The 26,207-nt window shown below is 40.5% G+C and overlaps 1 protein-coding gene across 3 annotated transcripts in view; it reads right to left on the bottom strand.

The window, feature by feature from the left end:
• Positions 1-848: 848 nt before the first annotated feature.
• fam13a (family with sequence similarity 13 member A) overlaps positions 849-26,207 on the bottom strand; it is a 48,454-nt gene continuing 23,095 nt past the window's right edge. The window contains exons 11-24 of one of the 3 annotated variants that reach the window (XM_086033540.1): positions 25,479-25,671; positions 23,684-23,751; positions 23,456-23,498; positions 16,288-16,408; positions 10,513-10,729; positions 10,198-10,339; positions 9,420-9,501; positions 9,140-9,345; positions 8,964-9,047; positions 8,130-8,225; positions 5,646-5,792; positions 3,043-3,233; positions 2,828-2,929; positions 849-2,704 (exon numbers count right to left, since the gene is read on the bottom strand). In XM_086033540.1, coding sequence (XP_085889666.1) covers positions 2,581-2,704; positions 2,828-2,929; positions 3,043-3,233; positions 5,646-5,792; positions 8,130-8,225; positions 8,964-9,047; positions 9,140-9,345; positions 9,420-9,501; positions 10,198-10,339; positions 10,513-10,729; positions 16,288-16,408; positions 23,456-23,498; positions 23,684-23,751; positions 25,479-25,671 — 1,816 coding nt within the window. In that variant the 3' untranslated portion in view covers positions 849-2,580. The remainder of the gene's footprint in view (positions 2,705-2,827; positions 2,930-3,042; positions 3,234-5,645; positions 5,793-8,129; positions 8,226-8,963; positions 9,048-9,139; positions 9,346-9,419; positions 9,502-10,197; positions 10,340-10,512; positions 10,730-16,287; positions 16,409-23,455; positions 23,499-23,683; positions 23,752-25,478; positions 25,672-26,207) is intronic. The other 2 variants (XM_086033541.1, XM_086033542.1) reach the window with 2 other exon arrangements.

Here is a 26,207-nt window from a genome sequence, read left to right as displayed (position 1 = left end):
CTGCATTATTGTGTGCAGTGTCACTCGTTGTGAGTGGATTACATGTCAAAATATCATCATCCCGTTACGTCACATGATCTTCTTGGTAGAATTAGTTTGTGGGTTATGTCATGCAAGATCATTGCGATTTAATGTAAAACAAACCAAAACAACACAACACATCCTTAACAATAATATTATGCTATTTTTTTTTGTTTTATCTGGCAAGATAAATATATATAAAAATAATAAATAAACATATTACATAATATAAATATATAATAACATAATTTACTTAAGGTACCGCCAGATAAAATTCAAGTTTTTCTTTTTGTTTATTAAAAAAAAAAAATCCTGACTTTGGGAGGAAATAAAGTGTTGCAATTCTATGATATTGCATAATGACGTATACATGCCAATTTGCTATTCACCACTCACCGGCTTACAATTTTTGGGGGGTAGAACTGAACTCGGGTGACAGGCCCTGAATCCAAAATGTAAAAATTATCTGGTAGGAAAGCATTAATTACTTATTAATTTTAGACAGCGACATGCATGCAGTGTCCTGGCACAGTTTTTCAAAACCAGTCTAGTTGTAGCCGAAATTCTAAGGCTATTGTTTTGCCATCATCTTGTGGCTTCTCAGTCAATTTTAACCTTTTTTGATGGGGAGCTTCCGATGTTTAACTCATTCACTCCCAGACATTTTCAGACCCTCTTTTACCCGCCCCTAATGTTTGAAAAAAATGGAAGAAAATATAAATAAATTCCTGGGATTGAATGGCTGTACTGTGAAAAGACAAATAAATGTTAATGGCAGTGAAAAAAAAGTGACTCAAGACAAAAAGATAATCCACAAAGGCCAAAAATTAGGTAAAAATATCTTTTTACATTCATATTATGTACAAAATACAAATACAGTTTATGTACTAAAATGTACACACTCAATGTGCGAAGCCTCGCCAGTGCTTGTGTTCAATAAAAACCAATATTCACACTGATTAACTCATTCGTATCCATTTTGGAAAAAGAACAGAAACGTAGGTGCTCACAGAAACGTAAACATATGCATTCGTTGTTCAGATTTACGGCAGGAGGGAAAAGAATTGGATATTTCTTACTATTATTATCTGTTTTTTTTTTTTTTTTTTTTTTACACTAAATTATCGTACACTCGCAGACTAAACTGAACAAATATGCTAAGTCTGATGTTACTAGTGATCACGAAATACACATTGTGAGTCTTTGGGTTATTCTATATGCAAGTATTATGGGTCACACTAAAAAATTAAAAGAGCTGGCTATTAAAAAGTGACAATTTTTTTTGTATCATAACTTTTGTTCTATTTCTTATTGAAAAATAGATACATTCTTTTCAACAGAATAAAGTCTGAATTATTTGGGAGAGCATTACAAAACCAGGGAAAGAATTTTACAGTAATAAAAGTTGTCATACGACAAGAATGAAGTTATCATTTTATGAGAAAAGTCATAAAATGAGAGGAAGTAGAAAGTCTTGATCTTACCATTAAAAAAGTTCCAAGTGATTGGTATGCTACAATTATTCTGAAAAACAAAATTGTAATTTGAGAGGGAAAAAAGTAGTTATTACACGGTAAAAGTTTAACAAAATAAAAATCAGAATTCTATGAGATAAAAAAAAAATGTTGCGGAAAAACAGTTAAAATTGATGGAAGAACATAGCCTTATTTTTACGATTAAAAAGCTATAGAATAATAAAGGATTGTGTTCTAAAATGAGTTCTTTTTGTCTTGACAATTTGAGACTTTCCGCTCCAAAAAATGTAGTTTATTTTTTTAATGTAAAACAATTCCTAAATGTAGGTAGGTTTCACACATTACCTCAATTTTACATATTTTTTTTTGTCATGAACATGACAACTTTTTTTGCCCTACAATTAGCTCATTGAAATCTGGGTCTCATAAATGTCCATGTTATTTGTTTTTTTCCTTGGAAAAATGTGGTCGGAAGACCATATTTGTGCAAAAATCCTACTTTCGCTCGCAATATTAAAGCTTTGCTTCTCACATGAAAATACACAATTTGATTTGTTTTCCACTTAAGAATTCTCGTTTCTGACAACATTTGCAAATTTATTTTTTTTTGTCTTACTAAATCATTTGCGAAATATTCATTTAGGTCTTGCAAATGATTCCAGTAATTCTATGACTTTATTCCCACGTCAATATAATTTAGTTTTTCCATTTTAAGTGTGGCCCATAATACGAACAAAACAATCCTTTTAGCTAATAGCAAGCATTCTTCGTAGGTCACGCCAGACGTTAAATCTCCAACCAGACGTTAAATCTCCAAGAAATATAAAGTCTCACATACAAAAATATCCTGCACCATTTTCCTGACAACATTTTTTAAAAATAGCATTTCATCTGCATAATTTTTTAAGACTTCTATGGCAAAGGTGAGAAAGGTTGTTGTTCTGGAACAAACAGACACAAATAAATTAGTAGACGTTACAAGCGTGATTGTTTGCGGTGAAGATTTGAAGTTCTACGCAGCAACCAACGACAGACTGCTGGACAAACCATCGCGACAAAAATGTTTGATTTTGCACGTTTTCCCTCAGATGAACTTGGTGGACTCTCTTTTGCTGATGAGGACCTCCAGCAGCTTCAGTTTGGCTTTGACATGCTTGTACTCGTTGTACTCGGTGGCTAGAGGCGAGCGGTCCTCCTTCTGAACGTTCCTGAGAAAACATAACCATAATGATCAGTTTTTATTATTGTTATTTTTTCTAAAATACAGACCTGGAAATGTATCAAATCAAATTCTGTACTTTTCCATACTTTGATTGCAAACCTGTTCTTACCTTCCATTTTGCCGAAAGAACTGCTCCTCAAACTCTTTGAGATTCTTGCGGATTCGTTTCTTCTCCTCTCGGGTCTCCTGGAGTTGCTCCACCAACTCTTGTCTACAAAATGATGTCACAAATCTGAATTACACTTCTAACCAGCGCACTTTAGGTCTTGAATTCCACTGGAAAACCCCACATCCCAGACTTTGAAGCCATTATTAAATGCTTACGTGGTGGCGGAGTGCAGGTTGGACAGCCGCATGTCCGTGGTGTTCTTGGAGGGCGTCAGTTCGTCCACTGGGGAAATGAATCCGTCCACGTCCTCGTGACCCAAGAAGCTGAACACGTTTAGATCAGGGCGAGCGGTCACAGAGAACTGCGTCTTGGCGTCACAGTCGTCCTCCGAGCCGTCCTCTTCCTCCTGCGCGGGAAAGTGGAGATTGAAATGGGGTTCCAGACTGGCTGTGACTTGTCAGGGCTTGCCAAGGCTGTTCCAGACAGGTCGAGACTGGCTGTAACGAGCCATGACTGATCAAGTTAGGTTGAGATCGGCTGCAACTGATTGAGACTGGTCGTGACTACTTAAATCTAAGTGACTGATCGAGTCACTTTGAGACTGGCAGTGATTAGATGAGTCAGGATAACACAGGACGATTCAGGCTGAGACTGGTCAAGTCAGGTTGAGACTACTACTGTTTGAGATTGGCTGTAACTAGTCAAGTCAGGTTAAGATTGGTCAAGCTCAAAACTAGCTGTAACATGTCATTGCTTGAGACAAGTCAAAACTGTCCGCGATTAGTCGAGTCAAGTCAAGTCAGGTTGAGGCTATTTGAGACTGCTACTCACTGTTTGACACTGAACTTGTGACTGGTCAAGTCAGGTTCAAATTGGTCACAACAGGTCAAGTTAGGTTGCGATATGGTGAGGGTGAGTCAGACAGGTAAAATTGGCAGTGACTGATCGAGTCAGTTTGAGACTGGTTGCGATGACTGGTTGACATAAGCCTTGATAGTTCAAGTCAGGTTGGGACTGGCCGAGCCAGGTTGAGACAAGCCATGATTGGTCAAGACGGATTGAGACTGACCGAGTCAGGTCAAGACCAAACATATCTTTTCAAGTCAGGCCGTTACCAGTAAAGTTGGTCAAGACTACTCGAGATTGGTCTTGACTGGTTGAGTACGGGTGAGACTGGTTGTGGCTTGTTGAGTCAGGTCAAGAGGGGCCATAACTGTTCAAGTGAGGTTATTACAAAGTCGGGTCGGGTCAAGACTACACAAGACGTAATTGAGTCAAGCCAAGACTGGCTGTGTCTGGTTGAGTCGGGACAAAACTGTCCGAGACTGCTCCACTGGTGAAGACTGGTCTAGTCAGTCCCAGACTGGATATGATTAGGGTTAGTGGTTAACAATCATAACCAACCTTTCTAAGCCCTCAGTAAGACTGCAAATGTTAGTTTGAAAATCATATTCAAAACATGATCTGTCTTGGCAGAGGTCTGTGCTCCACAATGTAAAAAGTTTAAAACAACAACTTAAAAGAAAAAGAAAAGAAAAGAAAAAGTAATTCATGCTCCACAGCAACAACCCCCCATGTCAGGAATACACACAGATAAAAAAATAAATATTGTCAAAGAAGACACAAATGCAGTGAGACGTTTTGCTTCGGTGGAGATCACTCCAATGTATGCGTATATGGAGAGTATATGGAGAGAACCGTGTTAGTACAATGTCTCAAAAGCAACCGTGGCAACAACAAAACTACAACCAACCACAAGCTACTGATTCAACACGAAAACAGCAGGCAGCTGTCCAATCAACAGGCACCCATGATGCAGGTCAGTTATTGCAGGGGTGGGCAAACTTGAGAGCGCAAGGGCCACGTTTGATTTTTAAAACACATGGGCACGGTCGTTCATCGAGAAAAAAAAAAAGTGTATGTAGAATATGTACAATTGTTGATTGTAATAGCAAAAACATTTCATGCTCATTTCTAAATTCTCTTGCTTGTAATTTATTTACCATTAATTAACCAAAAACAGAATAGGAAAAGTTGTTCATTTTACGATTTTTGTGTGTGTGTTTTTTTTTTTTTTTTTAAGTAAAAATGTTTCATAATTCAAATAGAATTTATGCTAATTTTATTGTTTGGAATTAAATCTGAATAATTGACGCATTCTGGAAAACTGTATGATTTAGTCAAATTTCCAAATGTAATAAAAAAATTAGTAAAATAATTAATGCTAATTTTGAATTGTACTTGTAATACATTATTTCATAAAAAAACATGTTTTGACAGTGTATTTTGTGTGTATGTATTGTTTATGATTGTAATTCTCATTAATTAACCAATCAGTTGAAAAAAAATGAAGTTAATGCTGTATTTTACAAATCTTTTGGTATTTTATGAAAAAAAATATAATAATTTTACAATGTTATTTAAAATTATTTCAATTGGAATTACAGTACTATAATTGCTTAATTTCTTAAAAAGCTTTAAGTAATAGTGAACAAATACATTTTAATAAACCAATTTTTTGATAATAAGGCTAAATTAATGCTCAATGGGCCGGATTAAAGAGTGGAGCGGGCCGTATGTGGCCCTCGGACCATAACTTGCCCACCCCTGACTTATAGGGTAGTCCCCAAAAAAATAAAAAATAAAATAAAAAATTAATAAATAATTAATATATATATATATATATATATATATATATATATATATATATATATATATATATATATATATATATATAAATAAAAAAAAATAAATAAATAAAAAAATCAATGGGGGATCTGATTATGGAAGCAGCTCAACGCAGCATCAGCCCTTTCACCTTGACGTCGTCGAAGAAGAGCGCGGTAACGCCCTCGATAATGGGCTGCAGCAGGGGGCCTCGGCGCTTGCTGGAGGGCGAGCCCTGCGGTGACGTCGAGAAGTAGCCGTTAGCCGGCGTGGAGGTTACAGCACCGCCGCCGCCGCACTGGCCACACGGACATTTTGGGCGTTAGCATCGCAAACAACAGCGTGCCTAGAGTTTCATGGTGACTTGGTGGAAATGGAACGGACGGAGTGAAGTTCCCCAAGGCGTAGAAGTTAGCGCGTCAGTAGATCATTCAAGTGCAGCTATTGAGAGAAGGTCCTGTGCGGTAGGCTTGGTGGTCACGAGGCGGCCAAAGTTCATCTCAACCGACTCGGCAAAATGGGCAAACGACAAAAATTGCCCCAGACCACTTCCAATGGGCCACTAGTTACCCATCTGCGCAGGAGATTTTTCAACAAGAGATACAGCACGAATTCTACTAGTACGACAACTGATGACACCCAGTCAGAGCCCGCACACCGGCGAGTGACGTTAGCATGTCGCTTGACTGTCCGCTGCTGCAGGAGTATGCAGCTTTAGTTGTGCTAAAACTAATGCAAATTGATATTCAGTCACTGCATGTTCTCTTCCCTTCATCAATTGCCTGCACAATGCTTTTCATGTGCTTCCCAGTAGTCACATTGCACATGCATATTCTGCGGTCTAGTGGTTCAACACGTCATACCATGGATAATGCCACAGGAGTCAGCCATTTCACCTCACTGACAGAAACACTGCCAGCCTGTCTTGTGTGTGTAATCCGGGATCGTTTTGTTCACCAACTGTTCACATTTAGTACCTTATCCCTTTGTTTGGGAAGTATGTCCTTGTGTGGGACATCTTTACACCATAAAACTCTCTACCAGCGTATACATTTAAACGACCCGCAAGTGGAAGTCTTTGTTTCCTCTTAAAATAACCTTATTTTGCAACAATGATTTGATAAAAAATGAAAATGAAGTTAAAACGCAAACGTTTTGCAATAAAACACAATACCCATCACACTCAGCAGGAGAGCAGCCACGTTTTCAGCTGTGTGTCTTTCCTCCAAGGCGCATGAAGCACACAGCTGCAGAGATGCCCTTCGTCCACATACGTTATACACGTTATAGTCATGTAAGATTCTGTGGCTATGGACGTTCATCCGTGTGTAGTTATGGCCACATACAGTCGTTGACCCGCTCAAACGCTCGTAGCGTCTCCTCTTTCATTTGGTTATGGCTACTCTCGAGTTGGGGCGTTATTATTTTGCGACTAGGCACCACGTACTCAGGCTCGATATACAGCTTTAATTTTTCGAACCCTTTTGCCCTCAACAAAAGAAAGCGGCAGCATATCGTGTCATTTTCCAAATGAACTGGGTAATCTTTGCGGTGCGGTGAGCATCGCAGCGCCTGGCGGTTACAAACGCTCTCATGCTCGTCTGACTGGCCCCGCCGCCATCGACCTGCTGGTTCACATCGAGGTTTACTTTGGATGTGGTTTCTCATCGCTCCGGGAGAGTGGTTGTAAGCGAGTTTATGCTTACAAAGCCTACAGGCGACCTTGTTGTCATCTGCTGCATCAAAATACTGCCAAACGATGCCGTTGTTTTTCGTGGTAGCTTCGACATCTTCAGAATTTTACTTTTCTAAATATTCTTCCCCAAACTTAGTGCCCCCTACTATGTGTGCGTGTGGGCGGGGGCGGAGGGGAGCAATTCTGTCTCTCGGTGCTCAGCTTGTTTACAGAGGCCGAAGGCAGAGGCGTGTGGTAGGTGCAAGGTGCGTGATACTTAATGCAGCGTTTAACCAACTAGTCAAATACTAAACGTTTAATAAATCGTAGATGGTTAAACGACTACTTGCGCACATCCCTAGTTTGCATCCTGATATAACGCTTGCTGGACACATGACAGCTGAGCGCCTTGAAAAGGTCAAGGTTGCAGGTACAAGGCACAAAGTTGCCCTTTGACATCATCCTGAGTTTTAAAGCCAAAACATTCATAGAAGGGCTCACACCGGCTCTTGAGCGGGTGGACTCCAAGCCACGTTTTTTGGACTTGCGAGTGTTTTTCCGAGGATTAAATTGTGCACATTATTTGCATACCTTGGCAAAAGTAATACAGACCGAGGCATCGTGGACACTACTAGGACAGTGGTCCCACTTTGCGTGATGCGGGGGGATTACAGAAAGACTGTTACGTAACGACATTCAGTGGAGATCATTTCTTACATAATAGACAATGGTTAACAAATACAGGAATGGGTGCGATGTTTGGGGGCTGTTTTTTTTTTTTTTTTTTTTTCAGTGCCTGCTGCACACGCGTGGCCACAGCCGCCCCCGTCGGACACTAAAGCCAACAACATGAGCCGGGATTAGGTGCCCGCAGACGTTTGGACAATGTGCTCTCGACACGAGTGAGGCTCGAGGGCGGGTTTAAAAAAAAAAGTCTGGAATTGCATCGAGGTGACTTACAATGATTGGGATGGTGGAGGCCCGGCACAGGATCTGCTTGACCAGCCGGTACCTGTCGTACAACGGCTTCATAATCTCCCGCTCACTCTTGGTCACCTGAGGAGATGAAAACGGGGAGAGCTTGTTATCATGGTGTGCTGATGTTTTGGTTTAGCAACAGAGTTCGAACAGAAACAGCGGGAAACTCTTAACAATAGCGTCAGTGACCAGAGATAATCACCATGACTGCTTGAGTCGATGTTCACACTCCACTGGCAATCTGGGTCACGGGGGAAGTGTAAACAAGCTTATTTTCAGTGTCTGGACCCAAGGGACAGCCGGGAGATCAGGTAAAGGAACCCTATGTATTTATTTAAACAATAGAGTGGGAACCCTAGTGATACTTCTATTTTTCCACCTGTATGGCATCTGCTTTTTGGTTTAACAAAAATATAATTAAAATGAAATTTTAAAAAAATGCACAGCCTCAAATTTTATCCAAGAGAAGACTGAAGCAGAGCTAAAACTGAGTACTGCAAAAAAGCGGAGATGCAAACTGGCTAAGCTAAGACAAGCATGTGTTTACATTTTGTCATTCGTATGGTACCTGGGACTGATAATGGAAACGTGTTAAACTTGCGGAAACTACACCACAAATTTGACTAAGAGGTGACAGAGACCTGTGACAAAATGAAGAGCTGCAGAAAAATTTAGATTAGCATTTACCATTAGATTACCATTTACCAATCCTAATCCCCATTATGAAATAAAAAATAACTATAATGAAAAACCCTAAACTATTATAAGGCTGCAAGGCATCACTGTGCATCATCATATCCACAAGTGTTGACTTACAGGTCGTCCATGTATGCTCTCGTAGTAGAGGAGAGCTTTCTGCAGGGCCAGTTTCTCAGCTCCTATTTGCTCTCTGGTCATGTCCTGTCAGAATGGAACACACTGTGAGTCAAATGCTCGGCTATCATAGTTTTGATTTTTACGCTCCAATCTGACGGTACCAAGGATGGTACTACCTTGATGTCCTCAGGTCGGTCGACCTCCTGGCGTTTCTCCTGCAACTTCTTGAGGATGCCCTCTAGTGTGCTCTCCACGGGGGGCTTGGGCACCTTCTCCTGTGTGGGTTTCTTCTCCAGCTGTGAACCGAAGCTCTTGGGAAGCGTGTTGCTGCGTTGCCGCGTCAACGGCGGCAGGTCCTCCTCTGATTTCATCAGCTTTTGTTCTGCGAGAGCAAGGACGGATGTTGTTGTTGTTCGTCATTCATCCGGCACTTGTGGGCTGGTTCTTGGTGGTTACCTTTGAGTTCTCTGCGCAGCCTGGCCAGCTCGTTCACCCATCGCAGCACCTCTGGGTTTCCAGCTTTGTCGCTGTGGGAAGGCTGGGGAAAAAAGAAAAACAGCAAATGATAGACATTTAAAACCCTCATGTGAGTCAAGGGTCAAAATGACCCGTACAACTAACACCCAGGAGGCTTTGAGTGGTTCATAATTTAGCAGGGGTCAGAATGAAACACTAACCCGTACTAAATGATCAGCAACCGGCGTCATGCGGAATCTACGTACCGGCAAAATTATCACTTTTCAGGAGACTTAAAAAAAAAACCATCCCGTTTGGTCAAACAAACATTTTAAACCAAGTAACACATCTACAGTAGTATTACCACCACTGCATTTAAAAATAGCAAAATAGAAAATTATACCTAAATAGTGATTCCAATAAAATATATCACAAATAAAATTTAAATACTAATTGTACACAAATGTTTGAAAACACCCTAAATGGTAAAGTGTGATTGTATTGTTGTTTTAAGTTAAATACAACTGAATGCTCCTTAACAAACGTAGTTTACTGGATTAAAAAAAAAAAAGAAATCAGATTTAACCACATTAGCATTATGCACAGTTCAAACGTTTAATCAGTGCTATTTTTTTTTTTTTTTTTACATCATAATCTCCCATCCCAATTCAACACAAGCATACAAAGCGCGGGTAAGTTTACATAACATCTTGCACAATTCGGGACAGATGTAGCAATTGCCCAATACTTTTGCTCATCCAGCGTTGTGTTCACTTACCCGGTATTTCCGCTCGTCTTCGAATCTCTCCTCGAACCTGTGGATCTTCTTCTTTAGGACATGGATCCTTTTGGTTAGCTGGGCGGTGGTCAGCTCCTCCTTGTCGTCATCGCAGGAGCCCAAAGAGGAGCTCCTTCTGCGACTACGCACAAATAATAATAACGCATACACTGTTATTGCACTGCAAAAACTAAAATTGACAAAAAGGTTGAACACATCAAATCAAGGCCAAATATGCTTGTTCTTTGTCTGCCAAGATACCAGGCAATATTTTTGGCATCATTACTGTTCTGTCGCGGGGACAATGGCGCCTACCTGACGAAGGAGTGGGCGTTGGGCGGTGAAGGCGGCACTTCCGTGTCGTCCAAATACTGCTGGCACTGGCCGTAGGCGTAGAACCGCGGCGACGGCATGGGGTCGCTGCCTTCCTCCAGCAGCTGGCGGATAAGGCGGCCGCCGGCGTGCGGCGACAGACGGGCCTCCTCGCGGTCTGCGTTCTCCCGCTGTAGCGCCGAGTAAGCTGGCACAGGTTCTGTTTGACACAAACGTACATGCGTGTTCAATGTCATGTCAAATTTAAAGGGAATTCACTAAAATAAATGTATTCAGAATCATTAAAACATTATAATTATTATTGCATGTCTTATTTATTATCATTTCCATTGTGAACACAACTCTAAATGGTGGTTACCGAATTTGGCTCCCGATAATGAGTGCAGTGCAATTAAATTGATGAGTAAGGACTTATTAGAAATAAGTCATTCATGCATGTATAAATAATATTTTATGTAGACTTAAATTAATTAATTTTATTACAGTATATCCTGATTTACACTCCAAAGTTTAAGCAAACCACAGATACTGAAGTGCAGTGATACTACCTTAAAACAGGATTATTTATTATTTTATCAATAATACTCAGTTCTTAAATGATAATAAAAATAATAACAATATTGATAATATTTCAATACCCTAATAAAGACAATCACTATTAAAAAATGGCTGGATGGCATATTAATCATTTAGAACATCCACTTAAGTCACCAAATATGAAAATATAAGAAATAAACAATCTACCGGGATGTATAATATTTTATATCGAATGATCACCTTTGATAATATTCCAGTATATTTCCTGAAAATAGTTACACCCCGACAATGCCAAACATGCTTACCAACAAAGACTGATTAAAATGGACTGGATGTCTTGATATAAAAAGGCTATTAAATTTGACGATATTTCAATACGTCATCATTACCATGTTTTCATTAATCTTTGATTTTGGCTGTGAAAATCAACTTTTTTGGTCACATAACCTAACCCCACCAAAAAAAAAAGAAAGAGCAAAATGCTTTCCAACTAACATGGTCACTCAGAAAATGAAAAATATATCATTATAGGACTGCTGCGGTACCAACTAAAAATGATACTGCTTGTTTTTGTTCATGTTTACATATGTATTGTACATTATAAGTCTGGTTTGGTTTGAACTCAAACTTGTGCATAACTTGAAAGTGTTAGCTACTAAAGGAAGAGACGTATTTATTGGACTCTTGTGCTGGACGAATGATGACATTTTTGCCCGGTTGGAACATGCTCACGAGACGAAAAGCGAAGCCTCTGCGCTTGTTTTTCCTTGCTGCTCGTGTTCAAAGACAAAAGAGGACAAAGTGTTACCATAGCAGCGTTCTAAATCTTCCGTCGCTGGCAAAGCCACCGGACAGCAGCACAACCACCCCCGGCCTATTTGGACCTCCAGTGGGAAAGCTTCCACTGGGACGCTCTGTCTCTCTATTCTGTGTTTATCCACTCGTCTCCACCCGGGCCGTAATTATGTCTACTGACAATACTCGCTCTATTAATAATGCTTGGCACTTTCCCGGCGGGATAATGTCAGGGCGCCACCCCCGCTGAGAGGTACACTTTGTTCTCTAGTACCTCGCCCCATATGGCGGGACATTAAATATGTGTACATGTGCACTGGAGAGAGAGAGAGAGAGCGAGAGCGAGAGAGCGAGAGAGCGAGAGAGAGAGAGAGAGAGAGAGAGAGAGAGAGAGAGAGAGAGAGAGCGGCAGCTCGTCAGAGAGGACACTGCTACACTGTATCAGCAGCTTTTTTTTTTTCCCACTCAAGTGAGCTCACAACAGATGTGGTACAGCAATCCCTCGCCACTTTGCGGTTCGAGTTTGGTGGCCTCAGTGCATCGCGGGTTTTCAAAAAGTATTCCTCAAAAAAATAAAAATGAAAAATACAGCCATATTGCAGAAAGACGGGTTGTTTCGAAGAGATGAGTTGACTCGAAGGCTTTGTACATACACGCGGGGCCTCAACATGGCTAAAAATTCATCATCAAGTGTATCCAGGTGAAAAGATATGTATTGTAGGGAACCCAATATGACTCCCCCAAAACTCTTTTTAGTAGGAAATGTGGAGAGCTAGGAAAAAAAAAAAAAAAAAACTGCCCCAGATCCGGTTCAAGATTGGAAAGTGGGCTAAAGGGCCATAGACGCTGTGTATGGCCGTGGGTTTCCCGCCCATGCTCATGTTGAGGAATGGCCTCAGTGGAAGAAGAGAAAAAAACAAGCCATGCATGAGTAAAAACATTGAAGGTGTCAGTGCACGGCAGGCAAAACAGGAATTGGCTAAAAGTGCAGCTACATATTTTCCTTAGCCGTGGTGAGTTTGCTCAAATTCACCCCAGGGAAGAAGAGGCTTGATCTTACTGCAGGCTCCGAGTACGTGCCCTTCATCATGCAGCAGAAAAGCTGTCGCATATAAATGTCCTTGTTAGCATCGCTCGAAGAATCCTTTTAAATCAACGGTGTCCAGATGAAGGGCACTAATGAAACACATAACATGCCAGCTTGCCATTTAGCTAAAGGTTGACAAAATGTTCCGGAACGCTTGAGCATGTTGCCATGCTGACCAAAAAGGTCGTTGTGATGACTTCTCTTTCAGACAGGTTCGGACATGTTCACATAAACAAGCATATGTACTGTACTGCAGTGTACTGTATATAGACACAAATAGTCGCTGGACAACAACAAGCATGTGCAAAACCAAATCCAAACACAGACCCAAAAAAAATGTCAAATGAATCTTTTGGCCAAATGATATAAGAGGAATAATACAATTTTTAAAAAGATAAAAATAGTCAAAATCAAACAATCACTGACGTTTGCAACAAAACAACCGACATATGCATCACTGTGTCATCCCATTATTAAATTTGACAAAAGGCCCCCGCATTCACCTGAAGTTCTCAGCATCGCCACTGATAAACTGCTAGCCATCAGCCTGTTTTTTTGACTGAAATAATGCTTCTGGACATCATATTTACTTTTCGGATGACTTGGAAAAAGAGCCTCCAACTTGTACCAAAAAGAAAGCTGCATTTAGGGCACAATATAAGCAGTCCTATTTAAAAAAAAATATATATATAAAAAAAAAATAAAAGGTTTTATACCAACAGGGGATTCTCACACAACAAGCTTGCTCTGCACAATATGTAAAATGGTAAATGGACGGTTCAGTGTCTTGCCCAAGGACACTTCAAAAGTAGACAGTCTCAGTCAGAATTTGAACCGCCAACTCTTCAGTCACCCTAGCGGCAGCAAAATTGGCAGGAAAAAAATGCACTCACCACCTAGCTCCCATTTCCAAAATCTTAGCCATATTTAGCAACACAGATACTTTGAGTGTCACTCGGATGGAAGGCGACAAAAACATGAGAGCAAGTCGCACCTTCTCGTTGGCGCATCTGCAGCCAAGAGAGGCTTGGAATGGCAAATCTCTGCTGGCACACGTACAAAGATGCAGCACGGGACTGCCGGGTCGCCATGACAGACGCTGCTGGCACAAAGTCGACGGGGACAAAAGCGTCTCCCGCTGCCATGCGGTTTCGTTACTTTATACAGTATGTATGCAGCGTGCGTACGGCCCGCATTGCTTATCGCAGCACTGCTGAGTTAGCACGAATGAATTCACCAGACAACGGGGGACATTCTTTGGTCTTGACATTGCTACAAGAACATTTCACAGCAAGGTAACAATTATCTATCGACCAAGCAACAATGAGCATTGTGTCTACTAGCTCCACCCTTTTGGTAGCCAACCACTTAACCTTGTAGGGTGTCAAAAAAATAATACATAGTTATTTTTAGAGGAGAAAATGCTACAAAATGGACTGCGTGGCAGGATGGAAACAAGGAGTTATAATCAACAATGTGAATTCTCCGCATGGCATTGTAAAGTCACAGGGAAAGGCCTAAAAGTCGATGAGTTTGTTGCAACAGTGTTCGTGTTGACAAGTTTGAGTCACCAGTCTTGCCTGCAACAAGTTTGTCAAAAGATAGTGAAATTGCATTCTAGTAGTTCCGTGTCATGTTAGAAAGGTGACTGAAATTTTCTATTAATTAAAAAAAAAAGAAAAAAAAAAAAAGGAACATTTATTCACATGCCCGGTGTTTCTCAAACTTTACAAAATACATGATCATACCATGTTAAGATTGGCATGCAGTTTTTCATTTGATTGTTTTATATTCACAATGTGTTTTTCATACAAATGAATATAATTATGACTGAACTACTGCGTTACAGTAGGTTAGTATTTACTAAGTTTACTAGGTAGTTACTATGGCGTGTACTGACTTAGAGTACTACACAAATATTCCCCAAAACAGACCTGCCTAATACTTCAAGAGCATACAGGGGAACTTGAAAATCCATCTAAAATGTCCAAAAATTCCAAACGGAGAATTCTGGGTTGCTCGCTGACCACACTTTGAGAAACACAACACTAATGGATCAACTCACGCCATGTCCTCAGACAATACATTCATGCAGACCTGGTAGTGGTCAACAATTCACTGTAGCACTAGCACAAGTGGGTAACCTATGGCCCACATTTGACCCCTGCCCCCTCCCCAATTCTAAAACTACAACAGTCATGAAAGCCACAAGTGCTTAATAGAGTATAATAACTACGGCTAGAGAATAAAATTCCTGTAACAACCGCATGTGAATGCTGAAAAAACTGAAGCTGAACTGAAATGCTGTTGAATTAATTAAATTGTTGAAATGGTTTTAATCCGTAAAGAAATGTGAAATGCGGTGTATGTGCACCTTGAATTTAGCAATTTCATTGTCACAGTATGTCAGTCTAGAAATGTGGAAAAGGGGTAAATATGTAAAATACCTCTTAAATTGGGAATTTTATTTTATTTAAAAAAAAAAAATGGGAATGGTTCCCAAGATGTCCTAGACCGATCTGAATATTTTCAAGTTTAATAAATCCCCATTAGTTTGAATGCAAATTATTTTATGGAAAACGTGTAATTGTGGGAAAAGTAGGACGTGTGAATGTAGAAAAGAGTTCCCGGGATGTCCTGAACGAGGTGAATAATTCAAAGTTGGATTGGTGTGACTCAGTGGAGAAATATGTAAGTAACGGTGAAAATGAGCTTCAGCATTCACAACAAACATGTGTTGCTCATAGACAGATCCATCGTGCAGTAGTGCACGTCCTCTCTCAGATGGCCACTAGAGAGCCCCCCAGACAGCCTTCTAGCTTATTGCCCCAACAACACGGATTTAACGCCCCCCCCCCCCCACACACACACACACGCGCGCATAGCCGCGCAAACACACCCCTAACCCCTCCCCAAGGTGCTATTTAATTCAACTTGACAGTTTTGCCAAACATATGGCGCGCCTGCAAAAGAAGGCTTTTAAACACGTGGCGTCATCAAACTGTTGCTCAATATTCCAATCCACAAACAAGCCACACCAGCCTAGGAAGCACGACGACAGCAATATTCGTGGGTGTTCAAAATAAACAAAGTAATTATTACAATGCGAGCGCTTGTTTTCCAGTCAGCATGCTGATCATGTGACTTGGCTAGAACACAAAACTAGAGCGCAACGTGCATAAGCGATATGTAAACAGCAAAATTACACTGCGTTACTGCACATGCTCCTGAAGATCATTGCCATTTAAATCCTGCAAGGGTTGTTGTTGTTGTTTTTTTTTTGCAAGCAAAGCAGCACGCGATGCTTATGGCACGAAAAGCGACCAATGCGCGCTTACCTCCCCAGTTGTTGTCCAGGCTGGGCACGTCGTCGCAGCTCGCCTTGTCCCGCTCCGGGTCGTACACCTCCCCGCCGCCGCAGGCCACGACGGGCGACTCCTGGATCTTCATCCTTAGCGTCTGCACAACCATTAGAGAGAGACGAAGAGACAGAGGCGCTCGGTTGAGCTTTGATTCCAAATGTACGCACACACAGTGTCTTAAAGCTAGCTGCGGAAAAGGGGGGCGGAGACGCGGCTCGCCATTGGCCGCCAGGGGGCCAGGCAAAACATACGCCCATCTGTTTGTGGCTGGGGTGGGAGAGAGTGGGAGTGTTCTTCCACACCCAGGACTTGTTTGTCTCGCAACGGCAGCAGGCGGGGAGGAGGGCTGCTGAAGGGAAGTGGGGAAAAAAAAAGAAAAAAAAGGAGACAGCTTGTGAGCCAGCACACGTAGGCTGACGGGCTGTTTTTTTTCCAAGACAAACATACATCTCAGATAAGAAACATTTACACTAAAGGTCCTCCATCTTACCTCCCACGTCTTATTAAGCCACGTAATTTACACTCCACTCCAAAATGTATTGGAACAGTGCGGCTAATTCTTTTACTGTATTCCAAACGTCCCACTTGGGAGCAGATAAATCGCAACTGTTAAATGGTTCAAGGGTAACCAACATGAAAACATAAAAGTACGAGTGAAAAACAAGCAATTCTGAAGCTGTGAGACGATGAGATATCAGCCAGTGACACTGCACAAACATTAGCCAAAGTCAGTAAAACTATTCGGGATGGCCTGCAGAAAATAGTAAACCATCGGTTACTTTGTAACATCGAAGTTGAATCTATAGACCAAGGAAAAAACAGCCGTTGACGACAGCGACATCTTAACAACTGCATGTAAAGACTAAAATAAAACTCTTAAAGCGGAAGTCAACCCAAACACATTTTTTTCAAGAATATTTTCCCAGCAGGCCCACTAGTTGAAACACAGCATTCTAATTAATTTTGCGTTTGTGGAATATAAATTAAGCAGCAAAATGCACTCCTTTTTTGCCATCTCTGGGGGCGGCCATTTTGTCTTCTGTCGACTGAAAATGACATCACAACTGCTCACAACGACCAATCACGGCTCAGATTCAGAGAACAGGTCAGCTGCGATTGGTTGTTGTAAGCAGTTGTGATGTCATTTTCAGTCGACAGAAGACAAAATGGCCGCCCCCAGAGATGGCTAAAAACAAGTGCATTTTGCTACTTAACTTATATTCCAGAAACGCAAAATTAATCAGAATGCTGTGTTTCAACTAGTGGGCCTGCTGGGAACATAAAAAAAATAAATTAAAAAAATATGCTTGGGTTGACTTCCGCTTTAAGCCTGTATTTCACTGAGCGCACTTGCGAAAGAAGCAAATTTTGTATTTGTCCACTTGTCTGATGAAAGTTGTTGAAAATCAGGGAGTCTCCTCTGTCATTAGCGATATTTAGCGACGCCAAAGGTGATATCTGACTGAGCAACGAATGTTTGCGAATATAGCGAATTTGCATTTTCGTCATGATTCTTAAAAGGTTGCAAACATGTTCGCAAACAGTTTTATTTGACATAAACAGTTCTTGAATCCATTGCTTCACTAACTCTAAGCAAGTGTTTGCAAAACAGTTGTAATCATCTAATTGTTTTAAGGCGTGCTGCCGAAGTTCTTTTTTTATTCGCCAATGCTAGAGACTACGTGACCATCCATGGTTCCAATATACAGTATGTCGATCCATTCATGCGTAGCGTTCACAAGCATTCGCCACTCAGTGAGGTATGTTTTACAACGCCTGCTTGGATGAGTATAGGAGACTAAAAGAAAACTTGGAAAGCTTCACAAGACTCCAAAAGTCTGGTGACGACAGCAACAATAAAGGACTTGGCCTTGCTGTTCCAATACTTTTGGAGGGGAGTGTAATCGGGAAAGCACTGCATGTTATGAACTGGACGTGCATTTAGAGCGTGTCCACTTTACGCTAAACTGATAGCGTCCCATTTCCTCTGTCTCTGGGTGTGGGACTGGCTATTTTTAGGGAAGATGAGGACACAGCGCGACAGGAGCTTCCCTAAATGCCACAGGCTACTTACTGGAAGGGTCGCACTTGGATCCCGTTACTAGTTGTCATACATTGGAACCTCACGCAAGCTGTTCTGGGATGCAGATTTTAATTCCCCACCATCGTAAAAAACAAACTGTACAGGCCAAGTTTTCGGGCAGGGTTTCCGAACCATTACAAGTCAAGGCTCCTATTTTACATCAAAATAAATGTTTTTCCTGTTGCTGTATGCATAACATCAGTCAAAATTAGTCTGTGACTAGGCAGATTCACATATTTTTTAGGACAATATACTTTCCCAGAAACTATCACGATAAACGATTGTATTGTTAATGTCTTTTTGTAATGCCACTGACACAATCATATTAGAGCACAATAATTCAAGTAGATTGATTTTTAAAATGGAAGTCAACCCAAACATATATTTTTCCAGAATATGTTCTATGCAGGCCCACTAGTTGAAATATGGCATTCTGATTAATATTGCGTTTGTGGAATATGAGTTAAGCAGCAAAATCCACCCCTTTTTAGCCATCTGAGGGGTCGGCCATTTTGTCACTTCTGTCGACTGAAGATGACATAGAAATTGCTCAGGGTTCAGATAACGACCAATCGCGGCTCACCTGTTTTCTGAAGCTGCTACCTACACAGTACTAGTACTAGTACTTCTTCAATACTAGTATATTTATACAGAAGAATGACACTGGAAAAAGTTGGAAAAATGCTAGTTTCTACAAGAGTGTAAACGAGGTTTGTGTATAGCACTGTCCGGCTTACCCTGCTGTTGTACCAGCTGGGCTTCTCCCAATGACGTAATGGTGCTTTAGGGGCAAATGTGTTTGTGTGTGGCTACAACATCTGCGCTCACGTTAATCCCATCTGATACTCCTTGGAGAATCCCGTATTTTGCACCTCGCTATAATCCCATAATGATTATTCAACAAAGTCAATCATGTTCATCTGATGAGCCACCTTTAATAGAAAGCAACGAGACAAGCTTTCAGTCCTGAAGAAGAAGCAAACTGCTGTTCATATTGATGTTAGTCACTCAGCTTTTTACGTAACAATAACTCAAAGCACCAAGATGACGCTTTGCAGGCTCATGGGGGCCGTGTGGGTTTTAATTGCACCCAATCAAGGGAGTGAGGCGCCATTCCCTTCATTAGTAAGAGCTAATGAAATTGTTGTTGTGTGGGAATTGGATGTTGACCCAAAAGCAAAGCCATGTTTTGCTGCTGAAGTTTATCATGTCTGAACAATTAAATGGCAAATAATCACAGGTGCACTTCAATACATTTGAATATGGTTAAAAAAATATATTCATTTGTGTTAGTGAAAGTTACACTTAATACATAGAATGTCCATATGGTTTTTAAATCACTTTGCATTTGTATATTTTAGGTACTCCGCTGAAAAAAGATGTTGTTCATAAATGAGTTTCACGTTTGGAATTGAACTACTGAAATTAAGTTTTCCACGATATTCTAATTAGAGATGGATCTGTATAAATTACGGGCTAATTATCTTTTGCATCGATTGATTGAACAGGAAATTGGTAGGAAACAAAAAATGAGAGCAAAAGAGCTAGCTTTTAAAAATTCTAAAAAAAAAATTAAAAAAATGGCCAAAACAGTTCTGGATCTCGTCTCCAAATTATTTCTTATTATTTGGCTAGAAAAACCTATGGCTAAACTAATTTGTCTTTGTGTTTTAGATTTTTGAATAAAGTGAAAAATACGGACACCTATTAAAAACAAAACGAAAAGGGGGATTCTGGGTGGGATACAGTGTGGTTCACTTCAACCCTTATTTAATATTTTTCTTAATTAATTCATATGTTTATTTGTGTTTTTGTTAGTTTAAAAAATGACTGAACATATTTTTTGTAAAAAAAAAAAAATTTAAAAAAAGAAGAAAAGAAAAGAAAAATCCCATTTTCATTGTGAAATCTAAGAGTCGCTGTGACTTAAATTGAAAGAGATGCTAATTTAAAATTTAATAAAAACGACATAAATTTTGGACATACTGAAAATTCTATGAATTGAATTTAAATAGGAAATGTCTATCTAGACTGCCATACGCCACTGTGGCTGTATTGGTCTCAAGAGTTGTGCCGGTTCAAAGCCAACAACAAAAAGTAAAAAAAAGTCACATTATGAAAAAAAAAAAAAAAGAAAAAAAAAAGTAGTCTGAATTGATTCGGATTTGGAAAAAGGGAAAAGATTGGAATTACAAGACAAGTGGAAAATTATAAATGAACAAAAAGCTGGGGCTATGACTTCAGATATGATGCTAACTTTAGATTGTAATCAAACTACCAAAAGCTAATATTCTACCAATGTCGTCCATAAATTCAAATAACGATGAATGACGAAAGTGGTTTATAAATGGAATTATTATCAACAACTGTCAGCCTCTCCATAAATAGATGTTTATTGTAGTTTGTTGCTACATAATAGCTAATAGTTTCCTGTCAACTTTGACTTGAATGATGAACGAGCAGGTGCAAAGCATTGTGGGAGTGTTTCTTTGATGAGAAGGCCACTCAGACGCTCGCAATTGTTGTCCGATTCTGTGTGGCACTGTAACACAACACCAAACAGCTGCAGAGACTTGATAAGGTCGTCTGTTGGCCTCGTGCAAACCCCCCGCATCACATAACAATTATGTCGTCGGTCGTAATCGCCCATAAACCTGCCTACAAAAACAATTTAGTTTGACGGGGGAACTCGAATGCTGCACTGCTCGTAGCATTCACAAACCATCAAACATCCATTATTTACATCCATTATTTACATCCATTATTTATCCTTAGGGTTGGTCTTTTTGAATACAGTATGCGGGGGCCAATAAAAAAACCTGCAGCAGACCGCAAATGGCTCCCGGGTCAAACTTTGGGCACTGCTGCTGTAAAAGAATGCCGAAAAGGTGGAACAGACCCTACTCCATCCTCTTGTGTACATCAATTGTCCATCCATCTATTTTCGATACAACTTGTCCTTATGAGCATGAGATTTAGCCAAATAAGTGGGATCTTTGTTAAGAAGAAACTAAACTTAAACAGGAACTTAAAGAGGAAATCAACCCAAACATATTTTTTCCAAGGATATGTTCTATGCAAACCCGCGTTTGTGGAATAAGACTTAATCCACTCGCTTTCAGCCATCTCTGGGGGGGGCCATTTTGTCACTTCTGTCGACTGAAAATGACATCACAACTACCCAGGGCTCAGGTAACGACCAATCACGGCTCAGCTTTAGAAAACAGGCGAGCTGTGATTGGTCGTACCCTGAGCCCAGGGTAGTTTTGATGTCATTTTCAGTCGACAGAAATTACAAAATGGCCGCCCTCTGAGATGGCTAAAAAACGGGGGGATTTTGTTGCTTTACCCATATTCCACAAAAGCAATATTAATCAGAATGCCGTGTTTCAACCAGTGGGCCTGCTGGGAACATATTCTTGAAAAAAATATGTTTGGGTTGATTTCCGCTTTAAGCCACTTTTCACACAGTAAAAGCTGGCAGTGGTCTGCTTTGTATCGTATTCCGCACCACAACCCTTTTCCCACCCTATTGTGCTGAGTACTTTATATGTCACATAAGATGATGGGATTCACACACTTTTTGGGTGCAGGAACCGCTTACAGAGAGGAAATGCTTTCTTGGACTATTACGACAATTAAACAAAACTGTGTATTCCTGAATGCAACAGGAATTAAAAACTTGCATATTTTCGAGAAAAAATGTTACAAATTCATAATATTTGGCGAAAAAAGTTGCCATGGTATGAAAACAAATTCCTATTTTTTCAAGATAAAGTATGTCAGAGTATGATGATAATAAGACTACATTCTCAAAATAGGCCTTTTATTTCCCCCAAAACAGGACGTTATTTCTGTGATAATACGCTTTTTGTTCTTGAAAAAAAATGCAATTATGAAAAAAGTGCAGATTATGTGATGAAACATCTCAATCATATTAGAGGTTTTAACTGGCTCAAAGCTAAGTCAGGCAGGAGCAATTACTCGAGTAATCGAAACCTCCTCAGTGAATAAGAGACTTGTGAGTGTGTTAGCCGGAGGACATTTTTTTGCTAAAAGCTGCTCTTTCCAAATGTTTGAGCACTATAAAACATTTGAAAGCCAGTCAAAAAACATAAAGAGAATAAAGATGAAAGGCGAACCACAGGCCAAAGACTAAGTAGCAGTCTTGTGATTCCACGCATAACAGGGGTGACCCCAGCGATGAAGTGAGTAACGTACTTTTAAAAGCTGTGAACATGAGGTCACAACACACTTCTACATAGCCTGTGAAAGGTGGCATTTTTCCATCATTTGTCTTCGTAAAAAGGCTGTCATGCGTTCATTTTAGGGGACCTCATTTGCAGCCGACATTTTACCGCTTTTTATTTCATGTCGCTGTTTGCTCCCGACATGGGGAGATGCATTTATACAACCCAGCAATTTTCCATCTTCAGAGGTAGTGTCAGTGGCGTAACAGAGGCAGGATACCACCTGTGTGTAGGGGAATACCAGAAAGGCCGATCATGTTGTGGCAATATCTCGCTTCACTGGGCTCTGATGTGTTCATTTTGCTGGATCTGTGTGTGAAAGAGGCTAAAAATACATTTAGACTGCCCGTAAATGCCAACAATTTCAGAGACATCACCTGTGTGCAAGGTTATATCACAATGCCGGAACAGGGGTGTAAAGTTTTAACACGGCATTCGTTTATCTCAACAGGCGATGAGAGCATTATTATTATTATTTTTGTTTTTAGGCTATGCTTTTGATGCATACATTTTACAGGATCTCTGTGAGAAATGGCCCCTTTGCATTTTTCCCCACTGTCACTGTTCCGTATTAATGACACTGACGTGCAATCGAGGGACCACAGTGACTTCTCCCGCCTTATTGTGTAGAGAGCTGTGGTCAATGACATGTCACATCATCGCTGTGTGAAAGCGACAATGTTCACCTTGGCTGGGTTCTGTTTAAAAGGCACAGGTGGCTCCGTTGCAGTCATTACTCTGACTGACATCTTCAACTATTATTTATTTATTATTATTATTATTTTTTTAATCGTCAAGAGCGCGATCGTACCTGTGAGGGAGAAGGAAGGTCATCTTTTCTTGAAGTGTCATTCCTGGAAAATGTAATGGAAAAAAAAATATGTTTATGTCGGATTGTGTCCAGTGGCTCAGTGTACTGTATCAACACGACACCGCTGAGATCTGCAGGTGGCAGCCACATCCTCGTCAACCCAAAACAAGCTTTTACAGGATATTGTGATGACATCACATTTTAAAAGAAAAAATTTGAGGCGCTCACCTTTTCTTATAGGGCTCCATGCGGCTGGGCCTGCTTATCTCAAATGTTGCCGACATACCAGCAGACTCCTTTGAAGGGAAAACCAAATTCTCGTTATGATTCTCGTTTCTGGACCTGTACTTCAAATCACCATGACATCACTGCCCATGTATAAGCCACGTGTACTGGAATGCTTGAATAAGAAAATGTACAAATAGACACAAAAATAATAAATGCTTAATCAAATTATAGAGATGAATGTACAGGATCATACTTAACAATGAATGATTAGGAGGCATTTTGTACAAGCTGTCCATAAATTATCGGCATGGAGTCAAGTCCCGGTATACATATGCCTCAACCAAAACACATATTGAAGGAAAGCTAAATAATAAGCGGTAATTAAAATTACATATCAGTATGTTCAAAATGATAACTTTAATTTTGTGCACCAACCGCCAACTCATATTAGCTATTCTTAGTCAGGGCTCCCAAATATATAGATAAGTAGGAAGTGTGATATTATTAATGATGATGTGTACTGAACACCCCCAATATGTAAAGTACATGAAGCAGTAGATTTGCATACAGAATTATCAGGCCAAATCTTCTTGGGCCTGTGCGGGAAATACGAATGTTGCTAACATTACAACACAATTCAATTGTATTTATATAGCGCATTTCATAACAGCTAGGGCTGTAACAAAAGGCCTAATTTTACTTCCCACTGGGTCGAGTGAGATTTTTGAGGGTTATTCAACAGAGTGGTGCTTGCCAACATTGTGTCAAATGCCTGAGGTGTCTATAGGCATTCTCTGATAACGCCTGGAACTATGTTCCCTCTAAGGTGCATGCGTGCGTGCGCAATTGCGCACTTCTCTCACCCTCTCAGCGCTCACGATGACGCTGGTGTGCACCACACACACACACACATTACATTTCTACACTCATTCCTTCATTTCCACCCCAGTTTGATCTACAAACAGGACACCACACTGTTCCCACTTCCCCTACCGTTTCAGTAGTGCGACCGAGGGTGCAAATTCAGTCGTTCGTTCAATAGTTGGAGGCATACATTGACGCATATACACTCACCACTAACGAGACGCTGCAGGGCGCAGGCGACGTGCCGACGGCTCCATTCAGGAAGTCCAAATATGGGCGTAGTTTACGAGCACCTTAAATAAGGCTCTTTCACGCGTTGGGACTTAATTATGCTTAAAATGATGTGTGTGCTAAAATAAAAGTAAACAAGGGCTGATTTTATTCATGTCAAACATCTCTATCTAATGATATGTTCTATTTACATAGGTTGGGGTTTTTCATTTGTCTGTAACATATCTACATCATGTAACACGTTCTGAGCTCAGGTTTTGGACATTTGTGATAGTGGTTTGGCCGCCGTGTGCATGTCTGATGTTGCTCACCAAGGAATGCTCAGGAATTTGGTGTGAATGCTCAGATACATGGATGATTAGAGGGAACATTGGCCTGGAATACTCAAAACACTGCAAGCTATGCTGCTCGTAAGCATCCAAAAGAATAAATAATACTTTTTGATTCATTTGTATTTACGACTAAGTGTTTTTCATACAAATATTTGCTGTAATTATGACTTTTCTACTGTGTTAGCATATTTCAGTAGGATCGTAACTCCGTCATAAACCAAAGACCCCTTGTAAAATATTTTCAGTCAATTTTTTTCATATGAGTGGGGATGGTTTTGACTACTTATAAAATACAAACAGAACTTCCTGTCTTTATTTGGTTGCGTAACCAAAGAGAGTACAGTGACCAGTAAGTAAAGAAAACGTACTGTGTGGGTGTCCTGGTTGAGCTGTGCCAACGTCGGGTTGTGTTTCCACTTCCTGGGTTTTGGTCCTCGCACCACCTGAGCACTCTGCCCACCGTGTGAGTCTACATAAACGCTGTCTATGTCCTCCCTCAGGCTTCTCTGACAGCAGCTCCCGACTCCTAATGTTGGGATGTTCTCCTTGTTGGTGTCCGTTCTGTGAGGAGAATGAAAGAGGTCTACTTCGTCTTCATGAAGATCAAAGTGGAGTTAAAGCACACATTTTTATAGACTTTGTGTTGTTTAGCATTCCGGGATAATTCTGTTTACTGTCCACACGTCGTATTGACATTTGGTGCAGCCATTGCTTGACTAATGCCTGCGGTGTCTACTCCCTTTCAGCCATATCTCCACCTGGTGTCCGTCAACAATGATTTAGCGTATTACAGCGGTGACTTGACTGGTCCCGATGGACACGATGAGAATGCGCTGGACTATGTGCCACTGGTGAGGGTTAATCTAACTGAGGGGCGCTTGCTGACAATGCATCACATTAGTTTGCGTTAGTTTGACAGGACAATTTCTTGAAAACCTAACTTTGGGCACTTGCTGACGTTACGTCACATGTTCAACGTGTATCTAGTCGCCTGAATAAGTCAACGAGTCAAGCTATATGAGCCCAACTATCTGTACTAGAGATCCTTCTATATGTTATTTTTGAGGGCCGATACCAATTATTAGCAACCAAGCAGA

The sequence above is a fragment of the Filicampus tigris genome, chromosome 6 (assembly GCF_054856515.1).
Source record: "Filicampus tigris isolate MCC_2025a chromosome 6, RoL_Ftig_1.0, whole genome shotgun sequence".
Lineage (NCBI taxonomy): Eukaryota > Metazoa > Chordata > Actinopteri > Syngnathiformes > Syngnathidae > Filicampus > Filicampus tigris.
Note: the sequence above shows the minus strand (reverse complement) of the source record. Positions and strands in the feature narration are given on the sequence as shown.